At 32.6% G+C, this 19,811-nt stretch overlaps 1 protein-coding gene across 1 annotated transcript in view; it reads left to right on the top strand.

Moving 5' to 3' along the window:
* Nucleotides 1–229: 229 nt before the first annotated feature.
* LOC133203914 (trans-Golgi network integral membrane protein 2-like) overlaps nt 230–19,811 on the top strand; it is a 72,417-nt gene continuing 52,835 nt past the window's right edge. Inside the window, exons 1-2 of the mRNA XM_061339712.1 lie at nt 230–698; nt 17,532–17,669. Of these exons, the coding sequence (XP_061195696.1) occupies nt 230–698; nt 17,532–17,669 (607 nt within the window). The remainder of the gene's footprint in view (nt 699–17,531; nt 17,670–19,811) is intronic.

Below are 19,811 nucleotides of genomic sequence, written 5' to 3' on the forward strand. Positions count from 1 at the left end.
ATTTTAACATTTGTTACAATAAAAATTTATGCATGAATATATTTAAAGGGGCAGTTAGATAGCTTCGGTAATTTCTATGGACATTTTTGGTAATTAGCCCTACCCATGGCGGGGCAAGAACCAGACTAGTTATCTGGTTCTTCAAATTTTCCATGGTCTTGTAAATGCTTCATGTGAAGAGGATTTCCTGTATTTAATGAAGTGTTAGAAATACATGAAAAGTTCCACGATGACTGCCATGATCATGATGAACAAGTTATTATTGATTTGTTTACAAGTTACATTGGTATCTTTCGTGATTCCAGCGCCAGCAAAGGTTCCCATTGATCCTTCGAAGCAATGGAGATTGAACTGGTGCCATTTTCCGCCTAGTGATTTATATTTTGACGAAAAGGGTCCAAGTTTAAAAAAATGTGTAGACAATCTAAATAGCACAGAGAAAACCATCCCACTTTGTGATAAATTTGTTCAAAGTCTGAATAATATTACTTGCCATAATAAGGTTTTTCAGATAGACGAAATTTTGAATACCATGAACAAAACAAATGCTACAGTAATTAATAAATACTGTAGTGGGTTACTAGCATCCAGTTTCAAGAACACTGTCGAATGCAACGAAACGTGTACACCTAGCAAATTTACAAGAGACATCTGTACATTATTATATTTCGGAAAGAACATAATGGACACAATTCAAAGTAAGTATTATTTTTAATTTGCTGTAAGTTATAAATAAAACAGGTCCAGCACAATACCCTGATAAAGCTATATAGCTTTATCAAGGTATTACAAATACCTTGATCAAGTCAAGTTCTGAGTTTCTGTCAGTAAATTCACTCATGCATGTAAAGTACTCAAATGCAAAGAAATCAGTAAAAAAACATGTCATGTTAGCAGTCAGGGGTGAGACTGAAATCCATCATTTCTGAAAAATGATGGATAATCGTCATATTTACCAACTATGTATTTTCGTCATTTTTGTCAATATGACTATCATCATATTTTCTTTTTCAACTGAATTCTTCTATCCTGATTACAGAAAAGTGAAATTTGAATTCACCGCTGAAAGAAGAGTGTTTACGCAAGTTTCATTTCATCCGGGTCACTAATTACTGCCGACCACGTGCGTTAGAACATCAACATGTAAGGTGAAAGTTATTATTTAGCGGTAAAATGTCGAATTTTGGTAGAACTAATTCGCCATTTTTAACTGGCTTTTAGCCCTATAAAAACATATAGTACTCCGTCTGAAAGAATACGTACTTGTAGAGAAAAGTCCCGACAAAAAGTTAAAGCCATATAAAAGTAGTGTACCCCGTAAAACAAGCAAGATATTTCAGTGCGCCCAGACCCTCCATTTTGAAAAAAGACGGAATATTGTCATTTTCGTCTTCTATCCTATTTAATGCAAATAAATTGACAAATAACTCTTCCACTCTTACTTTTGCTTGGGAAATTTGTACTGTCAACATAACCAGTATTGTAGTCAACTGTATTAGAGAAATGAAGTGTGTTTATGATGTTTTTTGTCCTTTTTTCGGTTGGTGGATCTAACATTTTTCAAAGAGAGGTAACTCAGTATTCTAGAAACACTCTAAATTTTTATGACTGTTTTTCGCCATTTTCTTAAAAATGACGAGTTTAAGTCATTATAAAAATTTTATTTTATGACTAAAAATCGTCATTTTAAAAATGACGGATTTCAGTGTCACCCCTGACTGGTTAGGAGATGTTCTTTTATGCTGTCTTTTTGATACCTGAGTACTTTTCATGCATGAGTGAACACACTGACCACAACTCATAATTCGACTTTTAAATTTAATTTTTAAGATATTTTTTTTTTTTTTTTGGTATTTTCATTACATAAAATACCTTGATAAAGCTATATAGCTTTATCAAGCTATATACCTTTATCAGGGTATTGTGCTGGACCTGTAAAAGTACTAAATCAGGTCCAGTACAATCAATAAATTTAGATACATAGCTTGAATTACCTACTATAGCTTTATTTAGCTACTTGAATTAGATTCGTTAGGTCACCTGAGTCACTCACTGACTCGGGTGACCTATTGCTGTTTTCATCCGTCGTCATGCATTTTGTGATGTGCTTTGTCCATTAACATTTAAACATTTTTCAGCTTCTTCACTGGAACTGCTGAACCAATTACAACCAATTTTGGCATACAGTATATATATATATATAATTATATGAGTGAAGGGGAGCAAAAGTTTTGAATTTCATGATCCTTGTTCCCCTGGAACCTGAGAGGTGGGACTAAAACCATCGAAATTAATGCCATCTTTAAAAATCTTGGTCTTTACTCCTGGACATCAAGCAGGTGAACTGTTGTCATAATTGTAATAAGCATTGAGTCCTCTACCAAAATTGTGAAATTCATGGCCCCATGGTCAGGGGTTCTGGCGTAAGTGCGAGGCTCTGTTGAATATATAGTGAAAATGCTTTACCATATTATCCCTATTACAGTGTAACCACCCAGGGTGCTTAGAAAATTGCGAAAAGGGGGCAGTTATTTTGGTATTCTAGGTATAATTTTCGATGTCATATTTTAACTTCAAAAAATCTTTTGAAAAAAAAAAAACAAATTCAGAGAACCACTAAAAGATTGTCTAAGTTTCCTTAGTTAATCCATTGAAATTATGCTATATGATTCATTTTTCCACCAAGAAATTAGAGAATACACAAGGAGAACAAATTTTGTAGGTAACTTTCACTTTCAGAAATACATAATGATTAGGTCATTCTAAAAATCTTTCGCTTTCAGGAATACTTTACGTACGAGTTACCCAATAACCAAGTTTCATTTTCACTTTCTTCAAATTATGGCAGACTTTCGATACGATTCTAGATGATTTTAATCACTGTACAGGGGGCCCTTATTTCCCGACAATTGAAAAAGACCTGGGGGAGGGCTTATAGGGGCAGGGGTGGTTAATAGGGATTATATGGTATTTCTTTAAAAATGTTCTCCTCTGCTCCTAGGTATTAAGAAAACAAACTAAATGCATATTTATGATGAGGAAGAGTGCCTCTTCCAAAATTGTGAATTTCATGGCCTCTGAGTCGGGGGTTCTGGTGTTAAGGTGTGGTCCTAGTGATTATATATTATAGTGAAAATACATTAATTCTTCAAAATCTTCCCCTCTGCTTCTGGGTTTTAAGCCAATTAACTTAGTACATGGTTATGATGAGCAAGGTTGTTTCTTCCATATTTGTGGATTTCATGGCCCTTGGGTCGGGATCTGGTGTATTATGATTATATAGTGAAAATGCATTAATTCTTTGAAAATCTTCTCCTCTGCTCCAGGGTATAAAGCCAATGAACTAAGTACATAGTTATGATGAGGTAGGGTGCCTCTTCCAAAATTATGAATTTCATGGCCCCTGGGTCATGGATTCTGATGTTAGGGTGGGGCTCTAATAATTATAAAGTGAAAATGCATTAATTCTTTGAAAATATTCTCCTCTGCTTCTAGGTATTAAGCCGATAAACTAAGTTTACAGTTAGGGTTGGATACCGGTACTCGGTACCAATACCGTACCAAATAGTTACTTCAAAAATTCTGGTAAAATACCGTTTCATATAATACCGGTACTAATAACAGTACTATTTCTTAATCTTAGAAAGATTTTAATCCATTAAAAATGATTTAAAACTCGCTAAAATAGAATTCTCCGCACACTGAAAGGGTAGGCTAATTAACGAAGTGGATGTTAAGTATGACTATACGACGCTTGCTTTCGACTGCCGATATTCGAGGTAAATCAGTACGTATATCTCTTTTATTAAAAAAAATTAAATACCTTAAAATTAATCGTATTATTTTTTTAACTTAATTAATAAAAACTGATAATAAATGTAAATTAAAAAGGCAAAATGTCACAAAAATGTGATGTGCATTTCTATCCATCTTCTAATGTTTCGTTGTTTAGTGCGACCAAACAAAATGGGTTCTAGCAACCACGGAAGTTGTGTATATTTGTGATTATGTATCTATTCAAGTTAATTTGTTTGAGATTCAATTATTTTGTTTTGTTGGTCATTTATTAAAAGGTTGAAAAATAAACATAGTTTATAAGCTCATTTTAGGTTATAACATTGAAAGATTGATGATTGGTGAAAGCATATTTGTTATGAAATGAACCCTTATTCTCATTCATCAAGGTATAGTACCATATTGTTAAAAATACCGTATCGTTTCAAAAATACTGTTATGGTATGGTACCGTTTCATCCTTAATGGTATCCAACCCTATTTACAGTCATGATGAGGAAGGGTGCCTCTTCAAAAAATGTGAATTTAATGATCCCTGGGTCAGGGGTTCTGGTGTTTTGGCAGGGCTCTATTGATTACCGTTATTTTTGGGGTATATGTCGATGTCGATGGGGTTTATAGGTCGAAAGGCTCATTTTCAATAGCAATTTTTAAAAAATCCTTAGGTAGGATGAATTCGGAAGATAGGACGAGGCTTTGTTTATCAATTTTCTAGAGATTTTTATGTAGATACTACATATCAGAACATGTAAACCTCTTTAACTTAACCCCTGATATTAACATATTGAGAAAATAAACTGGTATTTTTATAAGTACAGCATTTTAATAGTGTTTTATACAAACATAGTTAAAACTTCCTTGAATTGTGATGTAACATATTTTCTCCAACTTGCCTGTTCAATGCCGTCATAGTTTGACTGTCGCTAAACACATAAGTACGGTAGTATACAACAGCTATAATTAGGGAAATACCCGAAATCAAACAACAATCATTTCCATTTCAGAACATCGTGGACACATTCTTTTATTCCGTGTTATTTACTGAGGTACAATATTAACTTCGATGACCGCCATTTTTATATTTCTTGTCCAGGGATTTGCTAAGACAAGCAAATGACCATTACATGTAACAGTGAGCAATTGAAATTAATCATATTAACATGCTATAATTTTGCTTGAGATATTGTTGTAAAAAAATTAATTTAATTGAGAGTACATTCACAATTTAACAGTCATCATGAATTTCACAGTTTTGTTTGTTCAATGATGTATAGCACTAATCCCCCTGTAATGGCGCGTGGATCTGTTAATCATGTCCCACAGATGTTTAAACCAACACAGGTGTTAACACCATTCAATACACAATGATTGTGTACCCTTTATCTGTCAGACAGTTAAAATTCTATTAGAAGCCAATCTTTGTATAATTCAGTGTACCCTTTGGAATATAAAACAAAATAGTTATGACTAGCAGTATATTTGGTAAATAATTTTAGGAATTTACTGGCAACAATTTATTTCACGCATTTTACATTTAAAGAAATATCACAAAACAATGAAAAAATATTTAGGTATACTATTTCAATTAATCGTTACAAATAAATAGTAAAAAAAAAAGATTACAATTGGGATTGTGAAAACTCTTCCTTATTTTAAACTTTGATACGGTTGCGGTTTTATTTTTAGTAAACGATTGCAACTTCCAGCTTCACAAGATGGACACAGCATGTTGTAAATATACTTTGAGACATTATTATGTTCCCCAAACGAAGTTTGGGAACATATTGTTTTTACTCTGTTTCTTATTATTATTATTATTATTATTCTTTTTTTCTACTTTCTTCTCAGGTACTTTTTTGTCTGGGAGTGTTCTCATAGAACCACTCATCCGATTGACATGAAACCTTTTTAGGGTTAATAGGCATGTTGTGTAGGTGTTCGGAACGAAGGTCATTTTGCGCGCACATACATGCACGTGCGCGCGCGTGCAATGAGTGAAATGACCGATATACTTGATGAAGCCGTAACTTTTATATTTCTTGATAAATTGCTTTGAAACTCAAAATATAAAGATATATTAGTAGTCTAGACAAGATAACACGGTCAAATTAGCGTGAACTCACGTGCATGCACGTGTGCTCTTCTCTGATTGGCTGAAACAAAAATCTCAATAATTTCCTTGTTTTTTGACAAAATACTTTGAAATTTAGAATATAAGTATATATTATAAAGTGCTACAACATGTTATATAGGAAATTTCTTGAAAACACGCGCATGCAGGTGTGCTGCAATCTGATTGGTTGAAACTTTGAATGTCCATAACTCCCTTGGTTTTCAACAAAACAGGATGAAATTTACGACATGGATAGGCACATAGAGCTCCTACATTATGATACTATCAAAATTGAATGCAAGGCCATGCATGCGCATATGCTGAATTCTGATTGGCTAATACTTAAAGGGTTACATCTCTCTTATTTTTCAATGAAATTCTTTAATATTTAACACAAATGTATTTATTGTGACACACTATAAGAAAATTATTGTGAAAAATGTAGAAAACATGTGCAAGCACTTGCGCTGAAATTTGATTGGCTTAATACCCATATGGCTATATCGGAGTAGTTTTCCAATGAAATACCCTTAAAAATAAAGTGTCCATCTATATAACAAAAGTATTGTCTAATTTATTGAAACTTGTAGGGAATGGGGCATCATAAGGGATTGGGGAGCCGTTTGGGGAACATCTGTGACGGTTCCCGTTACAATTAGCACTAGTTCACTAGATGATATAATAAGTTTTTTTGTACATCGACGGATATTTAATGGAACTTATTTTGTAAGAAATCAATGGAATAAATATTTAATTCTTTAATATTTTTTTCTCGGTAAAATATTTTTAAAAAATATGAAAATGGCACTGATTTGATTTAAAATTGACGTAAATTTTACTGATTTGGGGGCATTTTTCGTAAACTTGAGTCTTAGATAGGTCGATTCGTTAATAGGACAACCCCAGCGGTTCTGAGAAAAAAAGTATCATCCTATCTCCCAAAAATTACGGTATATAAATGCTTTGAGAATCTTTTCCTTTGCCCCTGAGTATTAAGCAAACAAACTAAATGCAATAATATAAATGTAAATGTATAATTATAATTAATTAAGTGCCTTTCTCTGTTCCTGTGTATCTAGGAGGCAAACAGAGTAAAAAAAATTAATATTACTGAAGCTAGAAGCAAATGAGAGTTATTCCCCTTTGCTAAATTATGTTAATCAAGAAATCCTTGTATATAATTTAATTAACAGGTTATTTGATTGAATGAGGATACGTGAAAGAATATTATATTTATTTGATTGATTGAGAATACAAGAAAGAATATTATAATTAAATCTTTTGTTTAGTTATTTCAATGCAAATTTTCACAACTTTGCTTTTTATTTAAAATAGACAAAAAATCACATGTATGTGACTACTTATATTTATACTAGGAAGTTTTAAAAAAAGAAACTTGGAGTAAAAACATTTTAAACATTGCTGCTTTTGAACACTTTTAAGCAAAAGATGTGTTTCCATTCTTTGTGTAACTGTACACTAGTAAATTGTGTGTGGTGAGGCATGAATAACAAGCAATCTGAGAGTATTGCATTAGCAATACTAGTCCCCTACCGGCGTGTGTAATTTGGTTCCCGTTAAAAATTGAAAAAGCCATAATTCCGTCAAAAATCATTGAAGCAGAATAAAATGCAAACTTGATCTATAACTAATCAAGGTAAAGTTACATACCAAAAATCAGCTCAATATCTGCAAGCATTTAGGAAAAAATTGCAGAAAACCCTGAAAAATTGAAAAGGTCGTAATTCTGCCAAAAAATCATTGAAGTGGAACAAAATTCAAACTTAATCTGTAACTCATCAAGATACACTCACATACCAAAAATCAGCTCAATATCTGCAAGCGTTTAGAAAAAAAGTGCGGAAAACCAAATGGGACTGAGAGACAGACAGAGGGACAGAAAGACGGACTGACAGAACAGCTAGACAGACGGACGGACAGACTCAGAGGAAACCTATAGTCCCCTCCAGTTTCACCGCTAGGGGACTAAATATGATTACTTCAAATTAACTATGCTGAATGAATTACCAATCTAACCAGAATTGGTCTTCTTTGTTATTTCATCCAAGAAGTAACTGTTTGGGCACAAATAAACTGTTGTATATGGTCCCAAAACTTTTAGATTTTTGATTATAATTGTACTAAAAGAGACACATCTTCAGGCCATCATTAAAAATATTTTTGTTTGATGTACTCCGACCCACAATTTTCAAGGTGGGTATAGGTAGGTAGGTAAAAAGCACAGCAGCACAGACTTAAGATTTATTGATGTTTTCATGATAAACTGGACAAGACAGATTTAATATTTATTGCTTTAAAAAGTTCCACGAAAAAGCGTCTTAGAGAAATTATAAACCTATAAAATGAAACAATGTCTATTATCCTGGAAACCCCCCCCCCCTAAAAAAAGAAGCATTCTGAGAGTATTGCATTAGCAATACTAGTCCCCTACCAGCAAGTGTAATTTGGTGCCCCTTAAAAAACTTGAAAATGCCATAATTCCGTCAAAAATCGAGGAAGCAGAACGAAATGCAAACTTGATCTATAACTCATCAAGATAAAGTCACTTACCAAAAATCAGCTCAATATCTGCAAGCGTTTAGAAAAAAATTGCGGAAAACCCTGAAAAATTGAAAAGGTCGTAATTCTGCCAAAAAATCATTGAAGTGGAATGAAATGCAAACTTGATCTGTAACTCATCAAGATACACTCACATACCAAAAATCAGCTCAATTTCTGCAAGCGTTTAGAAAAAAATTGCGGAAAACCCTGAAAAATTGAAAAGGTCGTAATTCTGCCAAAAAATCATTGAAGTGGAATGAAATGCAAACTTGATCTGTAACTCATCAAGATACACTCACATACCAAAAATCAGCTCAATTTCTGCAAGCGTTTAGAAAAAAAGTGCAGAAATCCAAGTGGGACAGAGGGACAGCTAGACAGACAGACAGATGGACAGACTCGGAGGAAACCTATAGTCCCCTCCGGTTTCATCGGTAGGAGACTAAAAATTCACATTTTAAGTACTGGAAAATAATAATTGTGTAGGGGCTATTTTGACAGGTCGGTCGGAGTACATCAAACAAATCATTTTGTATTGTTGGCCTCAAAGTGATTTTTTTGTGAATTATTTTCAGATCACTTCAAAGTTGAAAATTATCACTGCACCAAAATGCAATTTTTTGTACATCCTGAATAAAATGCTAATTTAAGCAATAAGAATGATTTAGTAGCTAAAAAAAGATACCTCAAATAGGTAAATAAAGCTGTGTAGGTAATTCAAGCTACGTAGCTAAATTTAGCAAATGTACTTGAGACCTGCTGATAGGTGGAGTACATGTTCCATGGTGTTTCGGCTACCTATTAAACATTGCAGTTATAGAATCCTTCTTTGTTAGACCTAATTCTTGATGGGCATGAATCTATTCACGCCAATTATTGTTCGCCTTAAGTTTATTAGTCCTAGACAGGTCCAGAACAATAAGCATGATAAGTACTGTGACTATTAATAATTATACTAGCAAGTTTTAAAAAAGCAACCCAGGGCAAAGATAGTTTAAACATTGCTGTTTTTGTAATTTTTTAAGCAAAAGATGTATTTCTGTTGTTTGAGTAACCGTGCACCACCTTGTTTGTGGTGAGGCATGGATAAGTATGCATGATTACTTCACATTGTGCTAAATTATTACTAATCAATTTAAGCATGTTATTTTTCATTCAAAAATTAAGTCTGTTGTTTTGTAACAAAGAGCTAAAGCCACGAACCATCAAATTTGGCCCTGTGTTTTTCACAAAAATAAAGTTTTGATTCAACAAGAGTCCTATACATTAAATGTTAGAGGACAACATACTTATTTTCCATACGTAACTTATTTTGTTAAATAATGCGCCATTAGGCACATGCGACGGTTGGAACATGCGATGGTGTGATAAAAGCGTTAAAATATGCCGATTTTTCGACAGATTTTCGACAGATTTTTCCAAAGTTAGTTGTGGCCACAGTCAAGAACAACTTTTATACTTACCATAGATATAGATATTGCCGATACAAATCTTTATGCTTATTATCGTTGTTGTTCGTGGGTGTGGCCAATATGAAATTTGATTTTATATTTAAATTTTGACGCATCAAATAATCACTAATTTGTGAATCAATCGTTAACATTTAATTCATACAACAATAAAAAATTATAAATTTCACAAAATATGCGAAAAAAGCAATTTATTGTTCGTTTAAAATGCTTATTGTGGAAAAAAAACCTCAAGAATAAACATTTTCTAAAATAAATATCTGGCAAAACATTTTTTTTATTGTGAATACATGTAGGTCCATTATATATGACGTTACTAATAATACGTCAGTTATGACGTCATAAAGGCTCTAAACTATTTGGAATGTTGCTGAAAAGTTTTTATGCTCTGGAATGCTGTCATTATTTGTATGATTTAAGCCCAACTGGATGATACCATCAGATTATTAATTATCAGAAATTCACGCCAAATTGTTTTCTTTACTGCCCTTAACACACCCACCCCACCCCCACCCCCACAATACCTGCTATTTTAAAGCTGTTATTAGACCTACAATTTTATGTTTAAGCATTTTTTTTAAATATATATTTATTTATTTATTTTTGATATTCTTGCGACAAGTTTAATAATGTTGTGCGTGTTAACAGACATGACTCAAATTGTAAACAAATTAAAAGAGAATGTAGCAAAGATATCACGCTAGACCTCTGTAAAACAAACGAAATAATAAAAACATGCTTGCTGTGCAAAGTGAAAATAAAAAAAAAAAAAAGGAATTAAAAAACGCATTTGGATAATCATCTACATTTCGGCTAAACAGAATCTAGGTCACGGGCGCGGGTTCATTAAGTGCAAGTGTTTTGACGAAACCCGATATCGATACACACATGCATATATACTATAACTATATTCTTTTGTACCAGCATATATAAGCTATCGATATAATAACTGTATATTTTAAAAAATCCTCTGAGATGATTCTTATGCATGTAACACAAAAGGGTGAATTTCCATCCTGCTTCAAAAGCATATATATTTTTCAACTATGTCTGCATTTAATAAATTCGAAGAGAGGATATTGATGATGCATGTGTACATATAACACATAAGTGATTTTGTCATCATTTGTGAAACATAATTCAGTTACACCCCAGTGAGCAAAAATGCATAAAAAATATCAGAGTATGTCTTAGAAATCCAGTATAAAATGTTTATGCATCTTTTACTGTGCACCAAAAATTTTATTGTTACTATCACAATATAAATAATTTATGCTTCTGATCATCAGATAGTTGGGGGTAGTGGTTTTAAATCTATTTAGACAAAATAAAGAATAGAAATAAATAAAATAAAGTACACTACATACTAGTATAAATTACTCGTAAGTTTTTTTTTTATCTGCCACCATTTCTTCATTGCGACTGTAAGTATGCAGTTTTGTTTTATCTAAGAATTCAGCACCATGAAATCTCATAGAGAGAGAAAGAGAGAGAGAGAGATTCCTTAAAATGTTTTTAAAACTCAAGACAATAAACCAAGAATATATTCTTTGAAACGTATGGGCGTAAGTTGTTTATAGCTGGTTATTTTATACCCAATGAAGTAGATTTTTTTTTATATAATACATGAAATAATAATATTTTTTAAATCTATTGTCAGCTTATTCTGGTATAGTACACTTGTACCTCCTTCCTCAGTATTAATTAATTATTAGTATCATGATATGTAAAAAGGACTTATCGGGGGGGGGGGGGGGGGGGGGGGGGTAGATCCAAGACTTCCAGTTGAGGTTGAAAAAAGGGGGGGTCACAAACTAATGACAGCAAAACTTGCAATTAATGTAATTATTTAAAGGAGATGGGTGAACATGACGAGCGATAAGCCTATAGTGTGACAAACATGAAGATGAAAAATTAAATTTCTATTATATCAAAATTTTCCTTGATATTTCGTCTAACATTAAAATATACTTTATGTAAAATCTCTACAATTTGCAAAAATCCCTCAAAGATTGAAATTATTTGCCTGTGAAATATTAGACACACACTAAAGCGGGCAAAAAGAGTCATTTTCGCATACTATAACACTATTTTTCGATATGAGTGGGTCTTCACTCCACCTTTTTGAAAGTTAATCCTCAAAGTTTGCATAAAAATATACATTTTTTGGTTACCAAAAATATGGAGCAATGACCCACTATACCTTAAAAATATACTTTTATGACATAACATTTGCATCTTTTCGAGAAATACTTGAAGTCCATTAAGTCAAGGGTCATATCACAAACATGATTTAAATGCCACTGTTCGCCAGGACTTGTGTAGTCTAGTGGTTAGAGTGCTAGTCTCGAAAGTATGCGAAAGAAAATGAATCTCAGGATTTTTATTGCTAGGGTTCGAACCCCACGAATACCACATTAATTTTTTTCATAAAAGAATAAATTTTGCCGAGTAAATTTTCTTCAGAAAAGTTTTGTTTATCACAATTACATAAATTTCAATAATGAGAACTTTACTCTAAATATTAAATTCACAAACTGAACATGATTTTTACATTTCTGAAGCTATAGGCTTTCTGCACGCTATGTTCGCCCATCTCCTTTAATCCCATAAGTTGTCTTGAATTTAAATTTCTTTATTGTTTATTAATTGAAATCAATCTAGAAATTGAAAATTGCTTTATACTTTCCTACTCCTCTCATTTTTTTTCTCAGTGAGAAGGGGAGGGGTGCCTGGTGCGGCGCCACCACTGTGTACAAAAACTATTTCATAAAGAAAACTGGAAAGAAAATATAGGGACAGCTCTTATTGTTTCTGAGGGTGTTACCTTTTTAAGCAAGATTTTGTTGAATAAAATCAATCTTGCGCTGATTGCAGGACAAGAAGACAAGGATAAATGAACACCCGTACATGTCTTTCACTTATGACTGTGACCCACATCATGGCCGTAGGAACCGGAAGGGGGGGTGATAAGTTTGCCGATATATAGATTACTATCATAATCATAGATACTATATGCTTGTGCCCCTCAATAAAAACGTCTGATGACCTTTTTTTTTTTTTGTTGCTTGTCAGGAAATTTTTGGTAGTGCCTCCTCAACTGTCAACTGAAAATGTATGGCTGACCCCCCCCCCCCCCCCCCCAAATGAATTTGCTTCCTACGGGCCTGCACATATCAGCAATATAAATGCAGCTCTACTCTTTTTATAAACCATAAAAACCATTATGTGCAATGAAATCGAAAGTAGGAATTTTACACTATAGTTATGTATGCTAAAAACGAATAGTTGCTCAAGTTTAATTATTTTGTACATTTACATGAAAAATAATCATATAATTTTCGCAGATTTCTATCTTTACAAATTCCTTGCAATTAAGATATTTGGGAGAGAAATATTCGAATATTTTGCAAGAGAAGGGGGGGGGGGGGGTTCTAGCAAATATCGATAAGTATAAAATAATGAACAGGGCTGATTTATTTTCTGCTTTAGCCTTAAATTAGTGATTTTTAACAGGTTTATCTTTCTTAAGAATATTTTTTTGGAAATGTATTCCATATTATTCCAAAGAAACTCACATTTAGGGCGACAATGTTTTGATGAGTTTTGTTTGCTTAATAAACCATTCTGATAAGTTGCGACACCCCTTTTCAATTAATCTATGTCTCTGTTTCGAAAACGACGTTCAAAATATTGTTACAAATGAATAAAGGGATTAGAAACAAGTCTTTCCAACTTATTACTTCCTCCCTTTTTCCAAATCATTTAGAACTTTTATATGTTAAAATACTCGCAAGTTAAGGATCTAAGAATTTCGCATTAAAAGTCTATTTCCATTTAAACAATTTTTTTTTGCAATTACTTCTATCCATTTATTGAATTACATTGTAGTTCTTCAGTTTAGAAACATTCGTTTTAAGATCATTTCAGGTATCTCGTTATTTTTTTTTCTGACTGCCCTCTTCCCCACTTTGAAAAACAAACTTCGTGCCTGGACGCGCATTCCAAAGATCAGCTAATATTTGCAGGCGTGTAGGAAAAAGTCCGGAAAACTAAGTTAATTGGACAGGCTATCGTCATTTGAAGCAAGTCGTATGTTTTTTTTTAATGATGTTCAATACTCAATACTTACATGTAATTAGGAGCGATGCATCACACAAAAATGTGTTCAAGGGATAGAAATACAATGTTCCTTCTTAAAAATTATATTAGCATAGGGACCAGGTAGAGTGAAAACTTTCCGAGACAGTCACACAGATTATTTTTACTGTACATGTATCTATAAATTTCAATCAGTTAAACATGCAGTTGCCATCAAGACTGCGATGTGAAATCAATTTCCAACTGTCCTTAATTGTCTTAAATTAATTATGAAGTTTATTAGTAAGATAATAAATATCTATCCCAATTAATACTAGTTTTAATTCAAAGTCACATATGTAAAATCGCTCAAGGTAATTTTTCCGCCCTACGACGTTACGTTTCAAAAAATGACGTTCTACTAGCATTTTTCTTTTAAAACACTGTCATACTTCAAACTCTCTTTTTCAAAAAATATAATCGATATCGAAAAAAGAAAAACGGCAAAGAAAAGCTAAAAGTCTACACTATCAATTGACAAAACCCCGTTACTTTTTGAGACAGGGCCATTTTTGATGGTTCGTGGCTCTTGCTCTTTACTGTTGCATATAGCCTCAAAACTTTTAGATCTTTGCAGTTGTGCTGTAGGATAGGTATGATTTAGTAAACTAGTAGGTAAATAAAACTACTTCGAGTAGGTAAGCTATGTAGGTATAATTCAAGCTACGTAGCTAAATGTACTGATTGTACTGGACCTGCTAGTATATAAACCGTGATGTACATGTAGTAGTTCATAAAATTGTAATGATTGAGATTCATCCTGCTTTATTGTGTTATTTTGGCATTTATGTTTTTATAAAATGTATTATTTAAAGACATTCACAAACAATGAAGATACATGTACATGTATTAACAAACATGTACATGTATTAACAAATTGTTTATAAAAATGTTAACATTTACCATGAAGTTTTCATCAAGTATTTTCATATGTAATATGTCTATTCATTTGCTATCAAAAGAAATAAACTTTTTTGCATTAGGCCAGATAAAATTAAATTTTATATCCTCATACCTGCCTGCCCTTTCAAAGTGCCCCTCCCTGCTGTTTATTTTTTTATTTTTATTTTTTTATCAAAAGTATTTATTCAGTTTTACTCAATAAGAATCATGAAAATCAATAAAATTAAAAAAAAAATTATCTGACTATCATATTTATTATAAAATAGGGTGAACACACCTTGGGCGAACAAGTTCTAGAACGAACAGATCCTGGGCAAATGAGCATTTATTAGCAACTTGTCTGATGGACAAGTGGATATTTTAGATAATGTTGAGCCCTGGGCTACCTAACTTACAGAAAAAAAACAATAGAAACTTATAAGTGTTTTATATAAGTGTTTTATACTTCACTTATAAGCAACTTGTAAGTCACCTATAAGTTTTGAAATTTACGTGTAAGTGTACTATAAGTCAAAGTAAGTATAAGTGAGGAACAGATTTTGTTAATACTTATGGTATGGTATTAGCCAGAATAAGAGTGGACTTAGAATTTTTACATTATACTAGACTTCTCTTGAGTTGCATTGTGGGTATTCAAGCTAACCAACCAATCAGAAACTTTGTCTCTGCAGAGATAAACAACAAGAATTTGAAACTAAGTTAGTCTCTGTGAAAGGATGTTGTTGGAGATTTCAAATTTATTTTTAGTATGCCTTCACATCAGGTACAACAAGTAGGTTCTATTCACATCATCTTTTTATTTTAACTTCCTTTGCCTGAAATTTAGAATAAATTGACTCAGTTGCTTTCAGATTTCATAATTTTGAAGAATCCTCAAGGTCATTAAATCTTAATTGATTTCTTTTTGTCCAACATTTTTAGTTTGTGAACTGAAATAATATATAAAGTTTGCATCATAAAAGAATGTCATATGAGAGGGATTTTTTTTTCATAAAATGTTAACTTGATTATTTCATCTTAAGTGCAGATGCATAATGTATATTTAAAAAAAACTTTGAACATCATGCAACCCCTGCATGATTGGAAGTTCTGTTCTAAATTAAGATCTTAAAGGCAGTGCTGTACTTCACTTATAAGTAACTTATAAGTGACTCATACTTAATAAAGTATGAAGGGCTAATACTTGACTTATAAGTCACTTATGAGTGACTATATATACGAGGGCCGTTCAAAAATTACGCTGACTTGTTGCACAGAAAATATATTTGACAACATAATCAAGCAAAAAGTCATAAATAATATAAAAGAATCTTTTTATACATGATCATCAAAATTTTATATCAAAATATTGTAAATTGGTACATGTATCAATTTCAAGTGATTTAACAGGACATCTTATGAAGTCAAGGCGCAGCAAAACCTTCAACGTCACGGGCGTTTAAAAAAATGGGAGTTTTCATTTTCTCAATATTTTCCCTTAGTATTTGATACTGTATAGTTTGGGTTACCTTATCCACTCAGAATAAACATCCATATACCATTTCCGATTCAGCTTAAAAACTATAAAACTATTATTGTGTGGTTTAGTTTGTGTTAAACCCCAAAACTGCAGATATTTCTGAAGTAAAGTTTAACGTCAGTCGATCTCAATTACATTCTTAACAGTCCAGATCAGTGTTTTGTCGATGAACTTCTTCCATCCCTCCCGGATTGCCTTTTGGCTAAGGTCTATCAGTCTAAAATTCTTTTTTATATTTTGTTGAGATGTGTCGGATATTCCGCTGGTTTACAACATGTTTAATTAGGATTATTTTGGGTCTCTACTGGTGTTTTTCCAGCATGATTCATGATTTGATAAAAGTGTGCTGCTCCGTCAAATCACGAGAAGTCATTTTTGCAGTTGATTTCGTAGGGGTCACATCGGAGAAAAATATCAATATTTCTGTTAATACTTCAAATATTACGCCAGAAGTCTAAAGACTTAATAATAAAACAATAAAAAGAAATTTTAGAGAAAATTGTTGAATAATATCGTGAAATATGGAAAATAACTGAATAAAATTTTGGATACCGCATGTTTGTTTTTCAACATTTTTGCCGTGCTCCGTACATCACCATCAGCAGTATAAAACAGCAATGATTTTATGAGATATTAAATAAAATCAAAAAAATTTACCAAGAATTTATTGGAATCTTTAGGAAATATGTTCCTGTGAAATTTCAATTCTGTATGACGTCTGTAAGAGTAAATAATAGCAGAGTCCGCGTAATTTTTGAACGGCCCTCGTACTTGACTATACTTGCATATCATAGGTCAAGCACCTCATTTGCATATAAAATCCTAATGAGTCACTTATAAGTTAAATGTATCTGTGAAGTATAAGTCCAGTATAAACAACTTATAAGTAAAAGAATAAATCACTTATAAGTCCCTTATCAGAAATTTCAGTAAGGGAAATTGACCAGTGTCCAATGTAGAAAAAATAAATTCTTATGTTCACACGAAAAGTCATGTACAGGTAAATATAACATAGCATTACTTTACTGCAGGAAGAAATGGAAAAGAAATAACACAAACTGAAAAACCACCTGACACTGATGGCAATCAGAATTCTCGAACTAAAGATGGTAATGAAACTGTGACCAAAAACGGAGAAGAGGGTGGACAATCTAAACCTAAAAATGAAAGTAAGAAAATTCTGATGCACAGTCACAAAAAAAACTATCAAAGCCAATATTATCCAGCCTCCAAATGAAAGTCCATACGCTTATATTGGAAATGTATCAAATGTTATAAATGTTCTTCTTAACTCTTATGAGTGTAGCAGGCAAACTTTCTGCAGGATGAGAGGTTCAGATCCCATGGTAGGACAAAATTACCCATATATTGGAAATATCTGGTACTGTTGAATCCTTTTATTTTGTTGAGGTCAATGTTCATGGGCAACCTAATTTTATTGGTTCATGGGGTTGTATTTTCATTGGTAACTCATATATCCAAAGATTCAGTGACTTTATATTGGTAAGTTGAGATGGTAGGAATGTTTGTAGGAATGTAAGTTCATTGGTAAGAATGACTCGCAAAGTGCCCCAACAAACAATGAGGATTCCATAGTATCTATGAAAAACCTCCTTTTTTTGTACCTCAGTGAAAAAAAACAAAAAACAAAACAAAACTTTCTGACTTATCTCAAGTTGTACCCAACACAAACATGTATATCATAATGCATATATGGGTACACAACTGTTAAATCAGAATGGGGCACACATAGTACAGACCCTGAAACGTGCTACTACCCCACACGCTCGCTGCACGAACGGTACACGCTCTCTACATGGTTTGCAGGAAACGCTGCACGATTTACACGAAACGCTACACGGTTTGCACGAAACGCTTTGCACGAAAGGCTGCACGGTTTACACGAAAGCCTGCACGAAACGCTTTGTACACGTTTCTCAAACGCTTTGTACACGATTCTCGCACGCTTTGGCCACGATCTGGGTTTTCTATTCGGAATCTCTCTGACTTTATTTAAATTATTACGGATAAATCAAAGATTAGTTAAGAATTGCAATCATTCTGATTAAGTTAAGATTAAACCTCGCTACACCAGTACTATATTAACAGAAAAAAATACTCAATGTTCAGTTGTAATTAATTAATAGTTGTCATCGAGTATGTGACCCGCCCGGTGAATTCGTCTATGTACAAACTTTTTTCATTAGACTCTAAATTACGCACTGAAAAAATCTTTTACAGCATTCAATGTTTTTACAATTCTAGTTTGATATTAAAAAGTCGTTTTTATTACTGACAAATAAACTCAGTTATTGATTTGAAAAAAAAAGATTAAATTGCGTATGCTTTCTGTAAACGGATTGATTTTCTTTTCCTTTCTTTTTTTAATTATTGGTTTATTCAATTTTTAATTTAGTACATAAATAATTTCATTTGATTAAATTAGGTTCTGCTTATAATTTGCAAAGGTAATAAGTACACTGCATCAAACAAGAACATTGTGCGTGAAAAGGGGGGGGGTAGATTACCGAGATCTTACTTCTGTACCTGGCTAAATATAACGGACACTTGTTTCAGTAAGTATATACCATTGGGAAAAAATATTATAGAAACAAATGCTCTTTTTGAGAAAAAAAGATATCCATATCTCCAGAGGGACCCGATACATGTAACTCATTAAATGCACTTTATTCAGAATGGTAAATATATCGTTTCATTACAGAGTTGAACTTTAAGTTGTCATAAAATTTTATATGGTAGAGAAGCCGGGGGATAGGTATTGTAATTCTTTAGTTCTCTTTTGAGGCATTTTGTTTATCAAATAAAAACAATATATCCACCACCTTGTAAAATCCTTGATTTCAAACCCCGTCTAGACAATTAAAAAATATATATATAATCAGTAGTTGCGGCTCTTAACAATACATTCAATATACATGTATACATGTCCAATGACCAAAAACTAAAAAATTATGCTCTAGAACTGCGTGATTAATAAAACAACTAATAAAACAACTAATATATATTTATTTCTTTATAATTTTTTATTCACGAATACACTGGCAAATTAATTCACTGTTTACAGACAATCGGTTAAATTTAAGAAATAAAATCCACGGGTATTCATTTGTACCCATTAAATACTAATAAAACAATTTAATTCATGAATTATTGTCGGTTGTCATCTTAGCCATGATTGACAAGAGCTAATACATGTAGCAGAACACATTTTCAGTTCCCGGCATGCAGAGCCCGTGATCGCTGTTGTAAATGACCTTGATCACAGTCGTAAGAAGAGTGTTGGAAGTGTA

The sequence above is a fragment of the Saccostrea echinata genome, unplaced genomic scaffold, assembly GCF_033153115.1.
Source record: "Saccostrea echinata isolate AGI-Se365-2 ecotype Australia unplaced genomic scaffold, CSIRO_AGI_Sech_v1 ptg000002l, whole genome shotgun sequence".
In the NCBI taxonomy this organism is placed as follows: Eukaryota; Metazoa; Mollusca; class Bivalvia; order Ostreida; family Ostreidae; genus Saccostrea; species Saccostrea echinata.